The sequence below is a fragment of the Nicotiana tabacum genome, chromosome 1 (genome assembly GCF_000715075.1).
Source record: "Nicotiana tabacum cultivar K326 chromosome 1, ASM71507v2, whole genome shotgun sequence".
In the NCBI taxonomy this organism is placed as follows: domain Eukaryota; kingdom Viridiplantae; phylum Streptophyta; class Magnoliopsida; order Solanales; family Solanaceae; genus Nicotiana; species Nicotiana tabacum.
The window spans coordinates 28,778,121-28,800,026 of NC_134080.1; the positions used below are offsets into that span (position 1 = coordinate 28,778,121).

At 37.5% G+C, this 21,906-nt stretch overlaps 2 protein-coding genes across 2 annotated transcripts; both read right to left on the bottom strand.

Moving 5' to 3' along the window:
* Positions 1 to 6,435: 6,435 nt before the first annotated feature.
* Positions 6,436 to 9,579, bottom strand: LOC142179393 (beta-amylase 3, chloroplastic-like). The gene is made up of 4 exons (XM_075249233.1): positions 8,897 to 9,579; positions 8,119 to 8,329; positions 7,699 to 7,809; positions 6,436 to 7,568 (listed from the first exon to the last, which is right to left on the bottom strand). Exons 1-4 carry the CDS (start codon positions 9,430 to 9,432, stop codon positions 6,777 to 6,779), a joined length of 1,650 nt encoding a protein of 549 aa, XP_075105334.1. The 5' UTR covers positions 9,433 to 9,579; the 3' UTR covers positions 6,436 to 6,776.
* Positions 9,580 to 18,289: 8,710 nt separating this feature from the next.
* LOC142179396 (beta-amylase 3, chloroplastic-like) lies at positions 18,290 to 21,360 on the bottom strand. Its single transcript, XM_075249239.1, has 4 exons — positions 20,751 to 21,360; positions 19,973 to 20,183; positions 19,553 to 19,663; positions 18,290 to 19,422 (listed from the first exon to the last, which is right to left on the bottom strand). Exons 1-4 carry the CDS (start codon positions 21,284 to 21,286, stop codon positions 18,631 to 18,633), a joined length of 1,650 nt encoding a protein of 549 aa, XP_075105340.1. The 5' UTR covers positions 21,287 to 21,360; the 3' UTR covers positions 18,290 to 18,630.
* Between the last annotated feature and the right edge of the window lie 546 nt (positions 21,361 to 21,906).

Below are 21,906 nucleotides of genomic sequence, written 5' to 3' on the forward strand. Positions count from 1 at the left end.
TAGCGCGGTAGTTAGACCGACTATGTTGTATGGGGTGGAGTGGTGGCTTGTCCAGAACTTCCATGTCCAAAATATGTAGGTGGCTGAAATGAGTATGTTGAGAAGTATGTGCAAGCATACCACGTTAGATAGAATTAGAAATGAAATATTCGGGACAAGGTGAGCCGTGAGCGTGGCCCCGGTGGATGACAAGATGCGGGAGACGAGATTTAGATGGTTCGAGTATGTGAAGAGGAGAGGCTCATATGCACCAGTGAGGAGGTGCAAGAGGTTGGTCCTGGAGGGCCTGAGGAGAGGTATAGGCAGGTCGAAGAAGTATGGGGGAGAGGTGATTAGGCAAGATATGACGCTGCTCCAGCTTACTAAGGATATGACCATGGATAGGAAGGTATGGAGGTTGAGAATAAAGGTAAAAAGTTAGGTACCCGAGCTTTGTCCTTGTTTGTAACAATAACTTTAGTACATGACTTAGTGTCATTTGTGTATTTTCGTATTCTTGACTTTCGTTATTACTTGTTGTTGCTTTTATTTCGGTTTTTCTGATTGTAGTACCTAGTGTTAGTTTTGTATCGCTTCGGTTTTCTGACTGGTGTGCTTGTTGTTGCCCTTCCTTTTACCTTTCCTAATCTGATGGTCTACTGGAAATAACCTTTTTGCCTTCTTGAAGGTACGGATAAGGTCTTCATAAATACTACCCTCTCCAGACCCTACTTGTAGGATTACATTGGGCTTTGTTGTTGTTTGTGTTGTTTAGATTAATTTCTTAGTAATTGCCATAAAAACCATGGAATATATCTTTGAAGTGTGGAGTCCATACCTACTACATTGAATAAAAGAAAAAGAAAGAGGAGTGATTGACTCACCTACTACATTGAATAAAAGGAAGAGGAGTGATGGACGAAAGAAAAAAAAACTTCAGATTTTTCAAGATTGGGCTGCTGGAATTTGCACATTGATTAACCAATCAAATTGGTTTGGTTGGTGAAAATGTGCCTATAAATAGCAGGCTTCATTTCTCTTTTAAAATACACCAAAATAAGAGAGAAACAATAGAAGTTAGAGAGAGTAATCCATAGATTGTTGTCTGTGAGATAACTAGTGAGTGGTAGTAATATTGTAGTGAGGTGTGTTAAATAAAGAGTGTTATTTTTTTTAAAGTTGTAGTAGTCTCTTGACACTACTGAGTTGTAATATTATAGTGGTAATATTGCTACACTCGGATATTGTATTTTATCCCGCTAAAATATTTGGTGTCATTGTTACTCTCTTGTGTTATTATTATTTGCTGTGGATATTATTCCTGGGCGGGATTATTTATTTTATCCCAACAATGTGGTATCAGAGTCATGGCAAATAATAGTCCGCTATCTTTTCAGTACCCCCGTCTGACAAAAGATAATTATGAGAAATGGTGTCTACGTATGAAAGCCATCCTTGCTCTCAGGATGTATGAGAAATCATAGACAGAGGGTATGCAAAACCCGATAATGAGGAAGCTCTGTCCCAAAATGAAAAGAGGTCTTGGCAAAGACAAGGAAGAAGGATCAACAAGCCCTCACGCTCATCCACCAATGTTTGGATGATGCCATGTTTGAGAAGGTGGCAGATGCTACCACCTCAAAGGAAACTTGGAAGATTTTACAAAATTCTCTTCAAGGAGTTGACAAGGTGAAAAAGGTAAAACTTCAAACTCTAAGGGCTGATTTTGAAGTTTTAAAAATGAAAGAATCCGAATGCATCTCGGATTATTTTTCAAAAGGGAAGGCTGTTGTAAATCAACTAAGAAGATACGGGGAGGACATAAAAGATGTCCGTGTGGTAGAAAAGATCCTTCGCACTTTAACACCTAAATTTGATTTTGTGGTGTGTGCTATTGAGGAGTCTAAAGATTTAGACTCTATGATGGTGGAGCAATTGGAAGGTTCTTTACAGGCCCACGAAGAAAAGATCAAAAGGAGACAAGAAGTACCATTGGAGCAACTTCTTAAAACTCAGGCATCCTTCAAGGATTATGTAGGTGAAACAAGCTATCGAGGAAACGGATGAGGACGACGCCGAGGTCGAGGAGGTCATGGAAGAGGAAGAAGTAATGGTAATAACTTCAACAATGAAGTTAAAATCCACCAAACATTTAGAGGTCGTGGTCGTGGACAAAGAGGAGGAAGAGGACGTGGATACTACCAAGAAAATAATGGACAAAGGTATGACAAATCAAAAATTGAATGTTATAATTGTCATAAATTTGGCCATTACTCTTGGGAATGTCGTAGCAATGTTAAAGAAAAGGCTAACCTTGTTGACGACAAGAAAGAAGAAAATGAGTCAACGTTGTTGATGACACTCAAGGAAGAAGACAGAGATGATTGCAACTCGTGGTATTTGGACAATGGAGCAAGCAATCATATGTGTGGATGCAAAGAGAAGTTTGTGGAGATCAATAAAACAGTGAGAGGTAATGTGTCCTTTGGAGATACCTCAAAGGTTCAAATCGAAGGGATATGTACGATTCTGATTTCCTGTAAAGATGGTAGTCACAAGTTAATTCAAGATATTTATTATGTGCCAAAATTAAAAAGTAATATTTTAAGTTTGGGCCAACTTCTTGAAAAGGAATATGACATCTACATGAAAAATATGCATCTTTGGCTTAGAGATTTAAGTGGAATTCTAATTGCTAAAGTGCATATGGCAAAGAATAGATTGTTTTCTCTGAATCTTAAAACAATTGATGCAAAGTGTTTGAAGGCTAATGTGCAAGATGAATCATGGTGTTGGCACATGCGATTTGGGCACTTAAATTTTGAAGCGCTCAAATCAATGGGAGAAAAGAACATGGTGCATGGGATACCATCAATTAACCATCCCAATCAATTGTGTGAAACTTATCTTCTTGGAAAACATGCAAGGAGGAGTTTTCCAAAGGAGGCCATGTCAAGATCAACCAAGCCGCTCCAGCTTGTCCACACTGATGTGTGTGGATCAATCAATCCACCTTCTTTTGGTAAAAGAAAATACTTTCTGCTTTTCATTGATGACTTTAGTAGAAAGACTTGGGTTTATTTCTTGAACCAAAAATCTGAAGCTTTTGCTGTTTTTAAAAATTTCAAAGTACTTGTGGAGAAAGAAAGTGGCTATGAAATTAAAGCTCTAAGGTCCGATAGAGGAGGCGAATTCACCTCAAACTAATTTAATGACTTATGTCAACTTCATGGAATTCGCCGCCCTCTAACGGTACCTTATTCACCTCAACAAAATGGTATTGCAGAGAGAAAGAATCAAACGATTCTTAATGGCTAGATGTATGTTGAAAGCTAAAAGTATGCCTAAGGAATTTTGGGCCGAACCTGTTTCTTGTGCAGTTTATTTGAATAACAGGTCTCCAACAAGAAATGTTAGAGATCAAACCCCTCAAGAAGCATGGAGTGGAAGAAAGCCAAGTGTCAAGCACTTAAGAATCTTTGGGAGCATAGCCTATGCTCATGTGCCACATCAAGGGAGAGCAAAGCTTGACGATCGAAGTGTCAAGCATGTGTTTGTTGGCTATGATACGAGTTCAAAAGGCTACAAGCTATACAACCCAAGTAGTGGTAAGGTGGTGGTAAGTCGTGATGTTGAATTTGATGAAGAACTGGAATGGAATTGGGAAGCTGAGGAAGAAACTTCATATGATTTTCTTCCATACTTTGGTGATGAAGAAGACCCTGAGACCGTGGAACCTGTGCAGGACACAACTCTACCTTCTTCTCCAACAAATGTTGCATCTCCCTCTTCTCAAGAAAGTTCAAATGAACAGCCGCAAAGGATAAGGAGCATTCAAGAGATCTATGATGACACTGAAGAAGTTACTAATTTTGATTTTTTATATTGTCTCTTTGCTGACAGTGAACCAATGAACTTTGATGAAGCTGTTACAGACAAAGGTGGAGACAAGCCATGGAGGAGGAGATCAAGTCAATAGAGAAGAACAACACTTGGGAGTTAACAACTCTTCCCAAGGGTCATCGAGCAATTGGAGTGAAATGGGTATACAAAATAAAGAAGAATGTTGATGGAGATGTGGAGAAATACAAGGCACGACTTGTGGCTAAAGGCTACAAGCAAAGGCAAGGCATTGACTATGAAGAAGTCTATGCACCTGTTGCCCGCATGGAGACAATTCGTTTGCTGATCTCTTTGGCGCCACAAATGAAGTGGAAGATACATCAACTAGATGTCAAGTCAGCCTTCTTGAATGACTATCTTGAAGAAGAAGTCTATGTTGAACAACCATTGGGCTTCGTGGTCAAAAACCATGAAGATAAAGTGTTGCGGTTGAAGAAAGCTTTATATGGATTAAAGCAAGCCCCGCGAGCGTGGAATAGTTGCATCGACAAATATTTTCAAGACAATGGGTTTACTCGTTGTCTCCATGAATATGCTCTTTACCTTAAAGTTCATACTAATGGAGATATCTTACTTGTTTGTCTTTATGTTGATGATCTTATTTTCACGGGTAATAACCCAAGTTTGTTTGAAGCTTTCAAGAAAGATATGTCCCGTGAGTTCGAGATGACAGACGTAGGGCCCATGTCATATTACCTGGGCCTAGAAGTGAAGCAGATGGAGGATGGAATTTTTATCTCTCAAGAAAGCTATACAAAGGAGATATTGAAGAAGTTCAACATGCTCGATTGCAACCCCGTGAACACACCGATGGAAAGTGGGACAAAATTGTCCAAGTTTGATGAAGGAGAAAAAGTGGATCCCACATTCTTCAAAAGTCTTGTGGGAAGTTTGAGGTACTTGACTTGTACCAGGCCAGATAAACTCTTTGCAGTTGGAGTAGTTAGCCGGTTCATGGAGGCTCCTACCTCTACTCACTTGAAGGTCACTAGAAGAATTCTTCGCTACCTAAAAGGTACGATTGACTTTGGGCTATTTTATTCTTCTTCTAGTGATTTCAGTCTTATGGGATTTTGTGATAGTGATTATGCGGGAGATATTGATGATAGAAAAAGTACAACTGGTTTTGTATTTTTCTTGGGTGATTGTGTTATTTCTTGGAGTTCAAAGAAACAGTCCATTGTTACTCTCTCGACTTGTGAAGCCGAATATATAGCAGCAACATCATGTACCTGTCATGCTATTTGGCTAAGAAGATTATTGAAGGAGCTCAATTTGCCACAAATGGAAGCTACAGAGATTTGTATTGATAACAAATCGGCACAGGCACTCGCGAAGAATCCAGTGTATCATGATCGAAGCAAGCATATAGATACAAGGTATCATTTCATCAGAGAGTGCATTGCGAAGAAGGAAGTCGAGCTCAAATATGTGAAGTCTCATGATCAAGTTGCAGATATCTTCACAAAGGCTCTCAAGTTTGAAGATTTTCAAAGATTGAGATCAAGACTTGGAATGAAGAAAAAAAATCAAAATTAAGGGAGAGATTTGTGGAGTCCATACCTACTACATTGAATAAAAGAAAAAGAAAGAGGAGTGATTGACTCACCTACTACATTGAATAAAAGGAAGAGGAGTGATGGACGGAAGAAAAAAAAAACTTAAGATTTTTCAAGATTGGGCTGGAATTTGCACATTGATTAACCAATCAAATTGGTTTGGTTGGTGAAAATGTGCCTATAAATAGCAGGCTTCATTTCTCCTTTAAAATACACCAAAATAAGAGAGAAACAATAAAAGTTAGAGAGAGTAATCCACAGATTGTTGTCTGTGAGATAACTAGTGAGTGGTAATAATATTGTAGTGAGGTGTGTTAAGTAAAGAGTGTTATTTCTTTCAAAGTTGTAGTAGTCTCTTGACACTACTGAGTTGTAATATTATAGTGGTAATATTGCTACACTCGGATATTGTATTTTATATAGCTAAAATATTTGGTATCATTGTTACTCTCTTGTGTTATTATTATTTGCTGTGGATATTATTCCTGGGCGGGATTATTTATTTTATCCCAACATGAAGTACATAGGCTGTACACCATGTATAAGGCAAGTCGATATTGCTGTCAGTTGTGAATTTTTTTGTACAGTACCTGTTTCTTTTCCTTTGTTACAAAAACTCTCATGATCTTTAAATTTTCTTTAACGGCTGAGAAGACAACATAAGTGCTGACAAATATCATTAATGGGTGGACTTTGTTCAATAATCTTTTCAAATATTCATAAACATGGCTAAATATATATTGCTAAGAGGTCAAAAGTAATTTTGTGAGGGCTCTGAAGCCTGACTTTTCACCATATTGCTGATATGTTTGTAATCTTTCAGCATGCATGGATTGTTCTGTTAAATGATTATCTGCAAAGGATTGGGGTAGTGGTGATCTTCTCTGCTTGAAAATTGAACTAGTGATATGTTTATCAGACACTCAAGTAAGTTGCTCGCTGATAATTGATACCTCGAAGGAAGAAAGCAGAAATATTAACAGGAAAATGCATGTATAGGAAGCAATATTATTAGCTCCTTTATTACAATAATAAACGTGGAAGGCAGAAAATTATTGATTTGTACAAAGAAAAGAATATGCTCATTCAAATCCTTGTATGATGCTGTCTCATCATCCCAATGCCCCGGAGCTTCACAACCTCTGAACCAGAATGGGGAAGATTGACAGACGAAGCTTCTTTTTCTTGTCGTCTATAGTTTAGTTTCAGACACAGGCTCAAATTCTTGTGGACTCTTTTAGGTGCTATGAGTAATGGCACTTTAATACTTTTTGCCACTGTTCTCTGCTAACCTACAATGGGATGACCATATTACCTCTATACATATACATATCTTTACACTAGTGCTATCTCTTGAACTTTCATAGAATGAGTCTTTTTGATAAATCCTACATAGAGGTCTGCCCTGCTTGAGTCACACTCTGGACGTCTAGCATTTCGGCCTCCTTCTGACATGCTTTTCACGAATTGCCCTAAATTCTGCCAATTTTCTGGCTCAAACAAGCGTTTGTTCATTCTTAGGAATGTAAATGCGCTCAATGCATTTCCAGAATCTGACCTGCTTGTTGCCAAAACTTGAGAATATGCTCCACCATCATACCTCTCTAGAGCATTTTCTCCAGCAAGTTCTACTTCAGAAGTTCTAGTTGCTTTTTTTACTTGTCGAACTAAGCCTTCTGGTGAGCAATTTGCACTCTGGGGCTGTTCACCATCCCTCATTTCCATACATGTAAAGTTAAATACAACATGATGTTTCCCGAACATACGTGCAATAGGTAGATACCCATTTGTGTCTCTCGTATTGTAGTATCCTGCTGTTAGCTCTGCAGCATGTGATCTAGTATTGTAATGCCAATGAATCCCAGCTACCTTTCCAGATAGTTTAGCCCCAGTTCCTTGGTATATACTTTCTGCTGCTCCTAGGATCCTGTCGCCATGCTCCAGTAGCTTTCCTGAATACCACTCTAGGAAGAATTTTCCATATTCACTGTTCCATGTTCCATCATTTTGGAAAAATCCAGTATCCTCAGGAAATTGGTTGTACTTTCCTGAGTCATGAGGCCCTCCCTGGCCCCAGTCATCCTTTCCTGCCGCCTTGGCAGATGCTGCCAATGAAGCTCTCATGTACTGTGTTGACAAAAAAGAAGTTAGTTTATTTTTTCCAGCTTCTGAAGGTCTTTCTATTTTTTTCTGAGATTTACTTATGTAAGGAAAAACGATTTTATTAATATCTCTGACAATAGATGCAAAAAGTTACCTTGTCATAGTTCTGGAATTCTCCAATTCCAGGAAATCTCCAAGTACCATTGCTTTCCGGATAGGATGGATATCTTAGCTCCCCACACGGACCCAATCCCACTTGAATCTCCTGTAGAAGAAAATAGAATGTCAATTTCAAGTTTTCCTACCATTTTAGCTTGGAAAATATAATAGGAGTATAACACCCAAGGGTGTGGCCTAGTGGCCAATGAAATATTTTGAGAACCATGAGGTTTCAGATTCAAATCCTAGCGGAGATAAAAACACTAGGTTATCTTTTGCATGCTGTGTGTTTATTTTTCTAAAGCTTGTGCTTGTTCTTTTCAGTTACTGTTGCTTTAGAGTTTGGTAGATTAGTAGGAAGTCTCCTATTGAAGTAAATAATATTGGTTATGTGATTGTATAGCAGAAGTCTTACCACTATGACATCTCCCAAGTAATCGTTGAATCTTTCTCTGAAGCTCCTCATATAGTCAGCGTATACCTGAATGGGTGTCCTTCCATTGAGTACTGGTAACATATCACAACCTAAGGAAATATACTCTGGATTTCTCCTGCCTGATCTATCTGTGTAGACGAGATCTGGATTCTTCCCGATATCTTCAAGTACCCACGGAGGTAGGGGAATACTGCAAAATTCACTACAATTTTTAGCGACAGTTTGATTTCTTCTAGAACTATGATTCTGAATAGCGAGAAGAAATTCCAGTTTCACTTGAAGTATTCACTTGTAAGCTATTAAGTATTACTTTGGATTGCAGCAGACTGTCTTTTGCCAAAGATTATAATTTTGTTAACCATTTCATGCAAGGACTGAGAACTTGAAGAAAGCTGAGATTCTATAGGGGTATTGGATTATTTGAGAAAAATAATAATTGTCTATTCCCTTTAAAAGCTTTGGGAAACACTACTAAGATGACAGGAATTGCCTTACTGGTGTTGTGATTTGTGAATATGAGAACAGAAATGGTAAACTTCCTAGTTTATCATAACCTAACTAGATATTTCATGATCTATGCAAATAATGGTGTATTACTACAGTAGATTGTTGGGGTTGAAGATTTACTCTCTCTATAATACTAGCAGCTTATTAGAGCCAAATGGAAATAGAGCAGAATACAGATTGTGATAAAGCCAGATATGGTGTAATTGAATATTTATTCAAGCATAATACATAAACTGCATTTTATTAGTACCTGCAAGAGTCTCCAACATTTCCACCACACTGGTGAAAAGACATGACAACTTGAAGTTTCAAGCCATGTTCTTTACACATCTTGACAAGCTCAGCATAACCTTCCCAGTTATACTTATGGGGTCCATCTTTTTCAACCAAACCCCACCAAGCATCCACCATTACTCCTTCAACTCCAGCACTTCTCAAGGCAATCAAACTCGCATTCATCAATCGCGGCTTGTTCAATTTCCCTCCCATGGTTACGGTATCAAGTGGCAGCATCACAAAAACAGGTACTGCTGTACTGTTATTGCTGTGAGTAGTTGTTAGCACATGAAGTTTTTCTCTTTTCTCATTTTTCCTCCCTTCTATGGGATTACCGATAACTCTCTCATGAGAGAGGTGAGCTTCTTGCATGGAACTCTTTGTTATGAGAAGGCAAGATGGCTTCGTTTGTGCAAACGAAACCATGCCTAAGAAATCATCAGGTGTTTTAATACCTTTGGTTTCTTTTATATTGATAAAAGAAGTTGAAGAATGAACTGCTAAAGTCATTTGTTTTTTTTTAAAATAGAAAATGTAAGACTTGCTGTTTTTGATAATAGAAGATGTAAGAATTGATGAAGTTGTGGTTGTATACTTGCATATTTATAAAGCAAGATCCTGAAGGTTTCAGGTGCATGATTCATAAAGGAGACAAATTTGGTGGGCTCTATTTAGATATTCCAAAAAAGGTGCAAAGGTTTAAAACAAGTCGGCGTACTTTTTCAAGGTCTGTCTTCTACTTGACGTGGTGACACATATATGATATAACTGCATTTTATTAACCGTTGTGTCCTCAATAATATAACGTATAACGTTGCCGACGTCAATAGGAATGATGGCAAGAAAAAGAAAAAAAATAGAAATTCATTTAAATGTGAAATAAATATAGTCAAATTATACAGAGAGTCGGAGATTATATCGTATGCTTTCCTCTAAATATTACTAGCATTTAATATAGGAGGGGACTTATTGTGAAATTACTTTTTCAATTCTTCTGTTTTCAGCTGTTAAAAGAGTTAAGAGAAAGGCATTTTACCTGATAAAAGAAAAAGAGACAGTTATGAGAAATAACAATCTTATTCTGATTGAAAATAGAATTTAATTGTCCATAATAAGTGAAACTAATCACTTGAAAAAGAAGGCAGACATATGCTACAACATGTAAATCTTTATTAATTGTCTAAAAATTATTTACGTTATCCGTGTATATAAGTTAATTTCTTGAAAATAAAGTAGTCGCCCATGTTGCATGTCCAATATTTTGAGGTAGTTCTTGTAAGGTTTTCTACTTTTCGGTATACTCCTTGTATATGGGCATGTTTTTGCCCTTTTTAATGTAATTTATTACCTTATAAAAAAACTAATTTTATGTAGTTTCCAGGTTTTTCTACCTTTTTATTACAGATCTGCTTACATAATACTTATAGAAGCACTAGAAAATTGCGTTACTGGCCGAAAAGCATGAAAAGAAGTCCTCTTTTTATAAGTTAAAGTAAATCTGAAAAGAATGAATTACTCTCCAGTCCTCAGGAGGTGCATCCATTGACTAAGTGGTCACAATTTGAATCGTCATGTACGAGTTCAAATTTTAATGACCTCAAGTATTTACTGGTATGCAACTCTAAGATATTATTTGCAAAAAAAGGGTTGCCACAATTCTTTTAGATATTTCTAAGATGTTAAATTTCAAGATATTTCTCAAGTTTCAGTTACTTTGTATACCTTCTTGGACTGAGCAATAAGGTATGAAAGCAATGTAACCTAGTCAAAAGAATAATGGGCGAAAGTGAAGTTTCTGTCTTCTTTCCGCACTAAATTCTCAGCCATATTTGTGGTGGTAATCAATGAGTGGTTCTGTTTTGCAAAAATAATGCAACCTCCACAAAAATTAACCGTGTAGCCTATAACTAAAAAACAAGACTTGCTCTTCATTTATACGTGGATATACCCAAAAGAATCTTCATTTTCCCTTATATTCCACTGTTTTGTTAATGTAATTTATTTGAAGATTATTGTGAAGAAATGAAGGATCTATTGAAAAAGTTAAAGCATATGTGGTTATAAGCATAGTATTTACTTTCCTTTTCTTGAAATTTCCTTTTTTTTCCTTCTCAATAATTATTACAAAGTCAGAGGTAACTATTCCTGTTGATCCACCATTACACACTTCTGATTTGTTCTCAAGCGAAAGTTTTTTTTTCTTTTTCTTTTTTGAATTTTGAGTGATAACAAACATGAGAATGGTGTCGTGATGGCTTAGCAGTGTTTTCGGTTTTTTCCACGAAGAGATACTTGGAAGCAATGGAGAAAAGGCTTCTCAAAAGTGGACAATGATGAGTTTGCAATTAAAGTAAGGATTAACTTATAATTAATTTTACCTGTCATCGAAGGCAGTCCGCAATCCCATAAATTTCCTATGTGGGAGGAGAAGTCATGATAGGCAAACAATCAGAAGATCTAACAACGTCTGCCATAATTTTACCTTATTATTATTCTTCTTTAGGTTAATTTCTTATTATTTGCCCTGGTGATGGATGCACTGACGCGCCATATTCAGGGGATGTGCTGTGGTGCATGTTATTTGTAAATGGCATTGTACTGATTGACGAGACGCGAGGCGGTGTTAACAAGACGTTAGAGGTTTGGAGGTATACCCCGAGTCTAAAGGTTTCAAGTTGAGTAGGACCAAGACAGAATACTTGGAGTGCAATTTAAGTGGTGCGACTCAGGTAGTGGACAAGGACGTGAGGCTTGATTCTCAAGGCAACCCTAGGAGAGAAAGTTTCAAGTACCTTGGGTCAGTTATACAAGGAAATCGAGAGATCGACGAGGATGTTACACATCGTGTTGGGGCGAGGTGGATGAAATGAAGGCTCGCTTTTGGTGTTTTGTGTGATAAGAATGTGCCACCAAAACATAAAAGTAAGTTCTATAGCGCGGTAGTTAGACCGACTATGTTGTATGGGGTGGAGTGGTGGCTTGTCCAGAACTTCCATGTCCAAAATATGTAGGTGGCTGAAATGAGTATGTTGAGAAGTATGTGCAAGCATACCACGTTAGATAGAATTAGAAATGAAATATTCGGGACAAGGTGAGCCGTGAGCGTGGCCCCGGTGGATGACAAGATGCGGGAGACGAGATTTAGATGGTTCGAGTATGTGAAGAGGAGAGGCTCATATGCACCAGTGAGGAGGTGCAAGAGGTTGGTCCTGGAGGGCCTGAGGAGAGGTATAGGCAGGTCGAAGAAGTATGGGGGAGAGGTGATTAGGCAAGATATGACGCTGCTCCAGCTTACTAAGGATATGACCATGGATAGGAAGGTATGGAGGTTGAGAATAAAGGTAAAAAGTTAGGTACCCGAGCTTTGTCCTTGTTTGTAACAATAACTTTAGTACATGACTTAGTGTCATTTGTGTATTTTCGTATTCTTGACTTTCGTTATTACTTGTTGTTGCTTTTATTTCGGTTTTTCTGATTGTAGTACCTAGTGTTAGTTTTGTATCGCTTCGGTTTTCTGACTGGTGTGCTTGTTGTTGCCCTTCCTTTTACCTTTCCTAATCTGATGGTCTACTGGAAATAACCTTTTTGCCTTCTTGAAGGTACGGATAAGGTCTTCATAAATACTACCCTCTCCAGACCCTACTTGTAGGATTACATTGGGCTTTGTTGTTGTTTGTGTTGTTTAGATTAATTTCTTAGTAATTGCCATAAAAACCATGGAATATATCTTTGAAGTGTGGAGTCCATACCTACTACATTGAATAAAAGAAAAAGAAAGAGGAGTGATTGACTCACCTACTACATTGAATAAAAGGAAGAGGAGTGATGGACGAAAGAAAAAAAAACTTCAGATTTTTCAAGATTGGGCTGCTGGAATTTGCACATTGATTAACCAATCAAATTGGTTTGGTTGGTGAAAATGTGCCTATAAATAGCAGGCTTCATTTCTCTTTTAAAATACACCAAAATAAGAGAGAAACAATAGAAGTTAGAGAGAGTAATCCATAGATTGTTGTCTGTGAGATAACTAGTGAGTGGTAGTAATATTGTAGTGAGGTGTGTTAAATAAAGAGTGTTATTTTTTTTAAAGTTGTAGTAGTCTCTTGACACTACTGAGTTGTAATATTATAGTGGTAATATTGCTACACTCGGATATTGTATTTTATCCCGCTAAAATATTTGGTGTCATTGTTACTCTCTTGTGTTATTATTATTTGCTGTGGATATTATTCCTGGGCGGGATTATTTATTTTATCCCAACAATGTGGTATCAGAGTCATGGCAAATAATAGTCCGCTATCTTTTCAGTACCCCCGTCTGACAAAAGATAATTATGAGAAATGGTGTCTACGTATGAAAGCCATCCTTGCTCTCAGGATGTATGAGAAATCATAGACAGAGGGTATGCAAAACCCGATAATGAGGAAGCTCTGTCCCAAAATGAAAAGAGGTCTTGGCAAAGACAAGGAAGAAGGATCAACAAGCCCTCACGCTCATCCACCAATGTTTGGATGATGCCATGTTTGAGAAGGTGGCAGATGCTACCACCTCAAAGGAAACTTGGAAGATTTTACAAAATTCTCTTCAAGGAGTTGACAAGGTGAAAAAGGTAAAACTTCAAACTCTAAGGGCTGATTTTGAAGTTTTAAAAATGAAAGAATCCGAATGCATCTCGGATTATTTTTCAAAAGGGAAGGCTGTTGTAAATCAACTAAGAAGATACGGGGAGGACATAAAAGATGTCCGTGTGGTAGAAAAGATCCTTCGCACTTTAACACCTAAATTTGATTTTGTGGTGTGTGCTATTGAGGAGTCTAAAGATTTAGACTCTATGATGGTGGAGCAATTGGAAGGTTCTTTACAGGCCCACGAAGAAAAGATCAAAAGGAGACAAGAAGTACCATTGGAGCAACTTCTTAAAACTCAGGCATCCTTCAAGGATTATGTAGGTGAAACAAGCTATCGAGGAAACGGATGAGGACGACGCCGAGGTCGAGGAGGTCATGGAAGAGGAAGAAGTAATGGTAATAACTTCAACAATGAAGTTAAAATCCACCAAACATTTAGAGGTCGTGGTCGTGGACAAAGAGGAGGAAGAGGACGTGGATACTACCAAGAAAATAATGGACAAAGGTATGACAAATCAAAAATTGAATGTTATAATTGTCATAAATTTGGCCATTACTCTTGGGAATGTCGTAGCAATGTTAAAGAAAAGGCTAACCTTGTTGACGACAAGAAAGAAGAAAATGAGTCAACGTTGTTGATGACACTCAAGGAAGAAGACAGAGATGATTGCAACTCGTGGTATTTGGACAATGGAGCAAGCAATCATATGTGTGGATGCAAAGAGAAGTTTGTGGAGATCAATAAAACAGTGAGAGGTAATGTGTCCTTTGGAGATACCTCAAAGGTTCAAATCGAAGGGATATGTACGATTCTGATTTCCTGTAAAGATGGTAGTCACAAGTTAATTCAAGATATTTATTATGTGCCAAAATTAAAAAGTAATATTTTAAGTTTGGGCCAACTTCTTGAAAAGGAATATGACATCTACATGAAAAATATGCATCTTTGGCTTAGAGATTTAAGTGGAATTCTAATTGCTAAAGTGCATATGGCAAAGAATAGATTGTTTTCTCTGAATCTTAAAACAATTGATGCAAAGTGTTTGAAGGCTAATGTGCAAGATGAATCATGGTGTTGGCACATGCGATTTGGGCACTTAAATTTTGAAGCGCTCAAATCAATGGGAGAAAAGAACATGGTGCATGGGATACCATCAATTAACCATCCCAATCAATTGTGTGAAACTTATCTTCTTGGAAAACATGCAAGGAGGAGTTTTCCAAAGGAGGCCATGTCAAGATCAACCAAGCCGCTCCAGCTTGTCCACACTGATGTGTGTGGATCAATCAATCCACCTTCTTTTGGTAAAAGAAAATACTTTCTGCTTTTCATTGATGACTTTAGTAGAAAGACTTGGGTTTATTTCTTGAACCAAAAATCTGAAGCTTTTGCTGTTTTTAAAAATTTCAAAGTACTTGTGGAGAAAGAAAGTGGCTATGAAATTAAAGCTCTAAGGTCCGATAGAGGAGGCGAATTCACCTCAAACTAATTTAATGACTTATGTCAACTTCATGGAATTCGCCGCCCTCTAACGGTACCTTATTCACCTCAACAAAATGGTATTGCAGAGAGAAAGAATCAAACGATTCTTAATGGCTAGATGTATGTTGAAAGCTAAAAGTATGCCTAAGGAATTTTGGGCCGAACCTGTTTCTTGTGCAGTTTATTTGAATAACAGGTCTCCAACAAGAAATGTTAGAGATCAAACCCCTCAAGAAGCATGGAGTGGAAGAAAGCCAAGTGTCAAGCACTTAAGAATCTTTGGGAGCATAGCCTATGCTCATGTGCCACATCAAGGGAGAGCAAAGCTTGACGATCGAAGTGTCAAGCATGTGTTTGTTGGCTATGATACGAGTTCAAAAGGCTACAAGCTATACAACCCAAGTAGTGGTAAGGTGGTGGTAAGTCGTGATGTTGAATTTGATGAAGAACTGGAATGGAATTGGGAAGCTGAGGAAGAAACTTCATATGATTTTCTTCCATACTTTGGTGATGAAGAAGACCCTGAGACCGTGGAACCTGTGCAGGACACAACTCTACCTTCTTCTCCAACAAATGTTGCATCTCCCTCTTCTCAAGAAAGTTCAAATGAACAGCCGCAAAGGATAAGGAGCATTCAAGAGATCTATGATGACACTGAAGAAGTTACTAATTTTGATTTTTTATATTGTCTCTTTGCTGACAGTGAACCAATGAACTTTGATGAAGCTGTTACAGACAAAGGTGGAGACAAGCCATGGAGGAGGAGATCAAGTCAATAGAGAAGAACAACACTTGGGAGTTAACAACTCTTCCCAAGGGTCATCGAGCAATTGGAGTGAAATGGGTATACAAAATAAAGAAGAATGTTGATGGAGATGTGGAGAAATACAAGGCACGACTTGTGGCTAAAGGCTACAAGCAAAGGCAAGGCATTGACTATGAAGAAGTCTATGCACCTGTTGCCCGCATGGAGACAATTCGTTTGCTGATCTCTTTGGCGCCACAAATGAAGTGGAAGATACATCAACTAGATGTCAAGTCAGCCTTCTTGAATGACTATCTTGAAGAAGAAGTCTATGTTGAACAACCATTGGGCTTCGTGGTCAAAAACCATGAAGATAAAGTGTTGCGGTTGAAGAAAGCTTTATATGGATTAAAGCAAGCCCCGCGAGCGTGGAATAGTTGCATCGACAAATATTTTCAAGACAATGGGTTTACTCGTTGTCTCCATGAATATGCTCTTTACCTTAAAGTTCATACTAATGGAGATATCTTACTTGTTTGTCTTTATGTTGATGATCTTATTTTCACGGGTAATAACCCAAGTTTGTTTGAAGCTTTCAAGAAAGATATGTCCCGTGAGTTCGAGATGACAGACGTAGGGCCCATGTCATATTACCTGGGCCTAGAAGTGAAGCAGATGGAGGATGGAATTTTTATCTCTCAAGAAAGCTATACAAAGGAGATATTGAAGAAGTTCAACATGCTCGATTGCAACCCCGTGAACACACCGATGGAAAGTGGGACAAAATTGTCCAAGTTTGATGAAGGAGAAAAAGTGGATCCCACATTCTTCAAAAGTCTTGTGGGAAGTTTGAGGTACTTGACTTGTACCAGGCCAGATAAACTCTTTGCAGTTGGAGTAGTTAGCCGGTTCATGGAGGCTCCTACCTCTACTCACTTGAAGGTCACTAGAAGAATTCTTCGCTACCTAAAAGGTACGATTGACTTTGGGCTATTTTATTCTTCTTCTAGTGATTTCAGTCTTATGGGATTTTGTGATAGTGATTATGCGGGAGATATTGATGATAGAAAAAGTACAACTGGTTTTGTATTTTTCTTGGGTGATTGTGTTATTTCTTGGAGTTCAAAGAAACAGTCCATTGTTACTCTCTCGACTTGTGAAGCCGAATATATAGCAGCAACATCATGTACCTGTCATGCTATTTGGCTAAGAAGATTATTGAAGGAGCTCAATTTGCCACAAATGGAAGCTACAGAGATTTGTATTGATAACAAATCGGCACAGGCACTCGCGAAGAATCCAGTGTATCATGATCGAAGCAAGCATATAGATACAAGGTATCATTTCATCAGAGAGTGCATTGCGAAGAAGGAAGTCGAGCTCAAATATGTGAAGTCTCATGATCAAGTTGCAGATATCTTCACAAAGGCTCTCAAGTTTGAAGATTTTCAAAGATTGAGATCAAGACTTGGAATGAAGAAAAAAAATCAAAATTAAGGGAGAGATTTGTGGAGTCCATACCTACTACATTGAATAAAAGAAAAAGAAAGAGGAGTGATTGACTCACCTACTACATTGAATAAAAGGAAGAGGAGTGATGGACGGAAGAAAAAAAAAACTTAAGATTTTTCAAGATTGGGCTGGAATTTGCACATTGATTAACCAATCAAATTGGTTTGGTTGGTGAAAATGTGCCTATAAATAGCAGGCTTCATTTCTCCTTTAAAATACACCAAAATAAGAGAGAAACAATAAAAGTTAGAGAGAGTAATCCACAGATTGTTGTCTGTGAGATAACTAGTGAGTGGTAATAATATTGTAGTGAGGTGTGTTAAGTAAAGAGTGTTATTTCTTTCAAAGTTGTAGTAGTCTCTTGACACTACTGAGTTGTAATATTATAGTGGTAATATTGCTACACTCGGATATTGTATTTTATATAGCTAAAATATTTGGTATCATTGTTACTCTCTTGTGTTATTATTATTTGCTGTGGATATTATTCCTGGGCGGGATTATTTATTTTATCCCAACATGAAGTACATAGGCTGTACACCATGTATAAGGCAAGTCGATATTGCTGTCAGTTGTGAATTTTTTTGTACAGTACCTGTTTCTTTTCCTTTGTTACAAAAACTCTCATGATCTTTAAATTTTCTTTAACGGCTGAGAAGACAACATAAGTGCTGACAAATATCATTAATGGGTGGACTTTGTTCAATAATCTTTTCAAATATTCATAAACATGGCTAAATATATATTGCTAAGAGGTCAAAAGTAATTTTGTGAGGGCTCTGAAGCCTGACTTTTCACCATATTGCTGATATGTTTGTAATCTTTCAGCATGCATGGATTGTTCTGTTAAATGATTATCTGCAAAGGATTGGGGTAGTGGTGATCTTCTCTGCTTGAAAATTGAACTAGTGATATGTTTATCAGACACTCAAGTAAGTTGCTCGCTGATAATTGATACCTCGAAGGAAGAAAGCAGAAATATTAACAGGAAAATGCATGTATAGGAAGCAATATTATTAGCTCCTTTATTACAATAATAAACGTGGAAGGCAGAAAATTATTGATTTGTACAAAGAAAAGAATATGCTCATTCAAATCCTTGTATGATGCTGTCTCATCATCCCAATGCCCCGGAGCTTCACAACCTCTGAACCAGAATGGGGAAGATTGACAGACGAAGCTTCTTTTTCTTGTCGTCTATAGTTTAGTTTCAGACACAGGCTCAAATTCTTGTGGACTCTTTTAGGTGCTATGAGTAATGGCACTTTAATACTTTTTGCCACTGTTCTCTGCTAACCTACAATGGGATGACCATATTACCTCTATACATATACATATCTTTACACTAGTGCTATCTCTTGAACTTTCATAGAATGAGTCTTTTTGATAAATCCTACATAGAGGTCTGCCCTGCTTGAGTCACACTCTGGACGTCTAGCATTTCGGCCTCCTTCTGACATGCTTTTCACGAATTGCCCTAAATTCTGCCAATTTTCTGGCTCAAACAAGCGTTTGTTCATTCTTAGGAATGTAAATGCGCTCAATGCATTTCCAGAATCTGACCTGCTTGTTGCCAAAACTTGAGAATATGCTCCACCATCATACCTCTCTAGAGCATTTTCTCCAGCAAGTTCTACTTCAGAAGTTCTAGTTGCTTTTTTTACTTGTCGAACTAAGCCTTCTGGTGAGCAATTTGCACTCTGGGGCTGTTCACCATCCCTCATTTCCATACATGTAAAGTTAAATACAACATGATGTTTCCCGAACATACGTGCAATAGGTAGATACCCATTTGTGTCTCTCGTATTGTAGTATCCTGCTGTTAGCTCTGCAGCATGTGATCTAGTATTGTAATGCCAATGAATCCCAGCTACCTTTCCAGATAGTTTAGCCCCAGTTCCTTGGTATATACTTTCTGCTGCTCCTAGGATCCTGTCGCCATGCTCCAGTAGCTTTCCTGAATACCACTCTAGGAAGAATTTTCCATATTCACTGTTCCATGTTCCATCATTTTGGAAAAATCCAGTATCCTCAGGAAATTGGTTGTACTTTCCTGAGTCATGAGGCCCTCCCTGGCCCCAGTCATCCTTTCCTGCCGCCTTGGCAGATGCTGCCAATGAAGCTCTCATGTACTGTGTTGACAAAAAAGAAGTTAGTTTATTTTTTCCAGCTTCTGAAGGTCTTTCTATTTTTTTCTGAGATTTACTTATGTAAGGAAAAACGATTTTATTAATATCTCTGACAATAGATGCAAAAAGTTACCTTGTCATAGTTCTGGAATTCTCCAATTCCAGGAAATCTCCAAGTACCATTGCTTTCCGGATAGGATGGATATCTTAGCTCCCCACACGGACCCAATCCCACTTGAATCTCCTGTAGAAGAAAATAGAATGTCAATTTCAAGTTTTCCTACCATTTTAGCTTGGAAAATATAATAGGAGTATAACACCCAAGGGTGTGGCCTAGTGGCCAATGAAATATTTTGAGAACCATGAGGTTTCAGATTCAAATCCTAGCGGAGATAAAAACACTAGGTTATCTTTTGCATGCTGTGTGTTTATTTTTCTAAAGCTTGTGCTTGTTCTTTTCAGTTACTGTTGCTTTAGAGTTTGGTAGATTAGTAGGAAGTCTCCTATTGAAGTAAATAATATTGGTTATGTGATTGTATAGCAGAAGTCTTACCACTATGACATCTCCCAAGTAATCGTTGAATCTTTCTCTGAAGCTCCTCATATAGTCAGCGTATACCTGAATGGGTGTCCTTCCATTGAGTACTGGTAACATATCACAACCTAAGGAAATATACTCTGGATTTCTCCTGCCTGATCTATCTGTGTAGACGAGATCTGGATTCTTCCCGATATCTTCAAGTACCCACGGAGGTAGGGGAATACTGCAAAATTCACTACAATTTTTAGCGACAGTTTGATTTCTTCTAGAACTATGATTCTGAATAGCGAGAAGAAATTCCAGTTTCACTTGAAGTATTCACTTGTAAGCTATTAAGTATTACTTTGGATTGCAGCAGACTGTCTTTTGCCAAAGATTATAATTTTGTTAACCATTTCATGCAAGGACTGAGAACTTGAAGAAAGCTGAGATTCTATAGGGGTATTGGATTATTTGAGAAAAATAATAATTGTCTATTCCCTTTAAAAGCTTTGGGAAACACTACTAAGATGACAGGAATTGCCTTACTGGTGTTGTGATTTGTGAATATGAGAACAGAAATGGTAAACTTCCTAGTTTATCATAACCTAACTAGATATTTCATGATCTATGCAAATAATGGTGTATTACTACAGTAGATTGTTGGGGTTGAAGATTTACTCTCTCTATAATACTAGCAGCTTATTAGAGCCAAATGGAAATAGAGCAGAATACAGATTGTGATAAAGCCAGATATGGTGTAATTGAATATTTATTCAAGCATAATACATAAACTGCATTTTATTAGTACCTGCAAGAGTCTCCAACATTTCCACCACACTGGTGAAAAGACATGACAACTTGAAGTTTCAAGCCATGTTCTTTACACATCTTGACAAGCTCAGCATAACCTTCCCAGTTATACTTATGGGGTCCATCTTTTTCAACCAAACCCCACCAAGCATCCACCATTACTCCTTCAACTCCAGCACTTCTCAAGGCAATCAAACTCGCATTCATCAATCGCGGCTTGTTCAATTTCCCTCCCATGGTTACGGTATCAAGTGGCAGCATCACAAAAACAGGTACTGCTGTACTGTTATTGCTGTGAGTAGTTGTTAGCACATGAAGTTTTTCTCTTTTCTCATTTTTCCTCCCTTCTATGGGATTACCGATAACTCTCTCATGAGAGAGGTGAGCTTCTTGCATGGAACTCTTTGTTATGAGAAGGCAAGATGGCTTCGTTTGTGCAAACGAAACCATGCCTAAGAAATCATCAGGTGTTTTAATACCTTTGGTTTCTTTTATATTGATAAAAGAAGTTGAAGAATGAACTGCTAAAGTCATTTGTTTTTTTTTAAAATAGAAAATGTAAGACTTGCTGTTTTTGATAATAGAAGATGTAAGAATTGATGAAGTTGTGGTTGTATACTTGCATATTTATAAAGCAAGATCCTGAAGGTTTCAGGTGCATGATTCATAAAGGAGACAAATTTGGTGGGCTCTATTTAGATATTCCAAAAAAGGTGCAAAGTTTTAAAACAAGTCGGCATACTTTTTCAAGGTCTGTATTCTACTTAACGTGGTGACACATACATGATATAACTGCATTTTATTAACCGTTGTGTCCTCAATAATATAACACATAAACGTTGCCGACGCTAATGAGGAATGATGGCAAAAAAGGAAAAAAAATAGAAATCCATTTAAATGTGAAATAAATATTATCAATTATACTAGTATTTAACATTGGAGCGGACTTATTGTAAAATTAGTTTTTCTTTCTTCTGTTTTCAGCTGTTAAAAGAGATGAGAGAAAGATATTTTACCTGATATATCAGATCATAATTTTATAAGATTATTATTCTATTAAATTAGGGAGAAATTCAAAAATAGCTAGATTTACGATTGATCGTTCAAAAATAACTCAGTTTCAAAAGTAATCGAAATTTAGCCACTTTAGATAA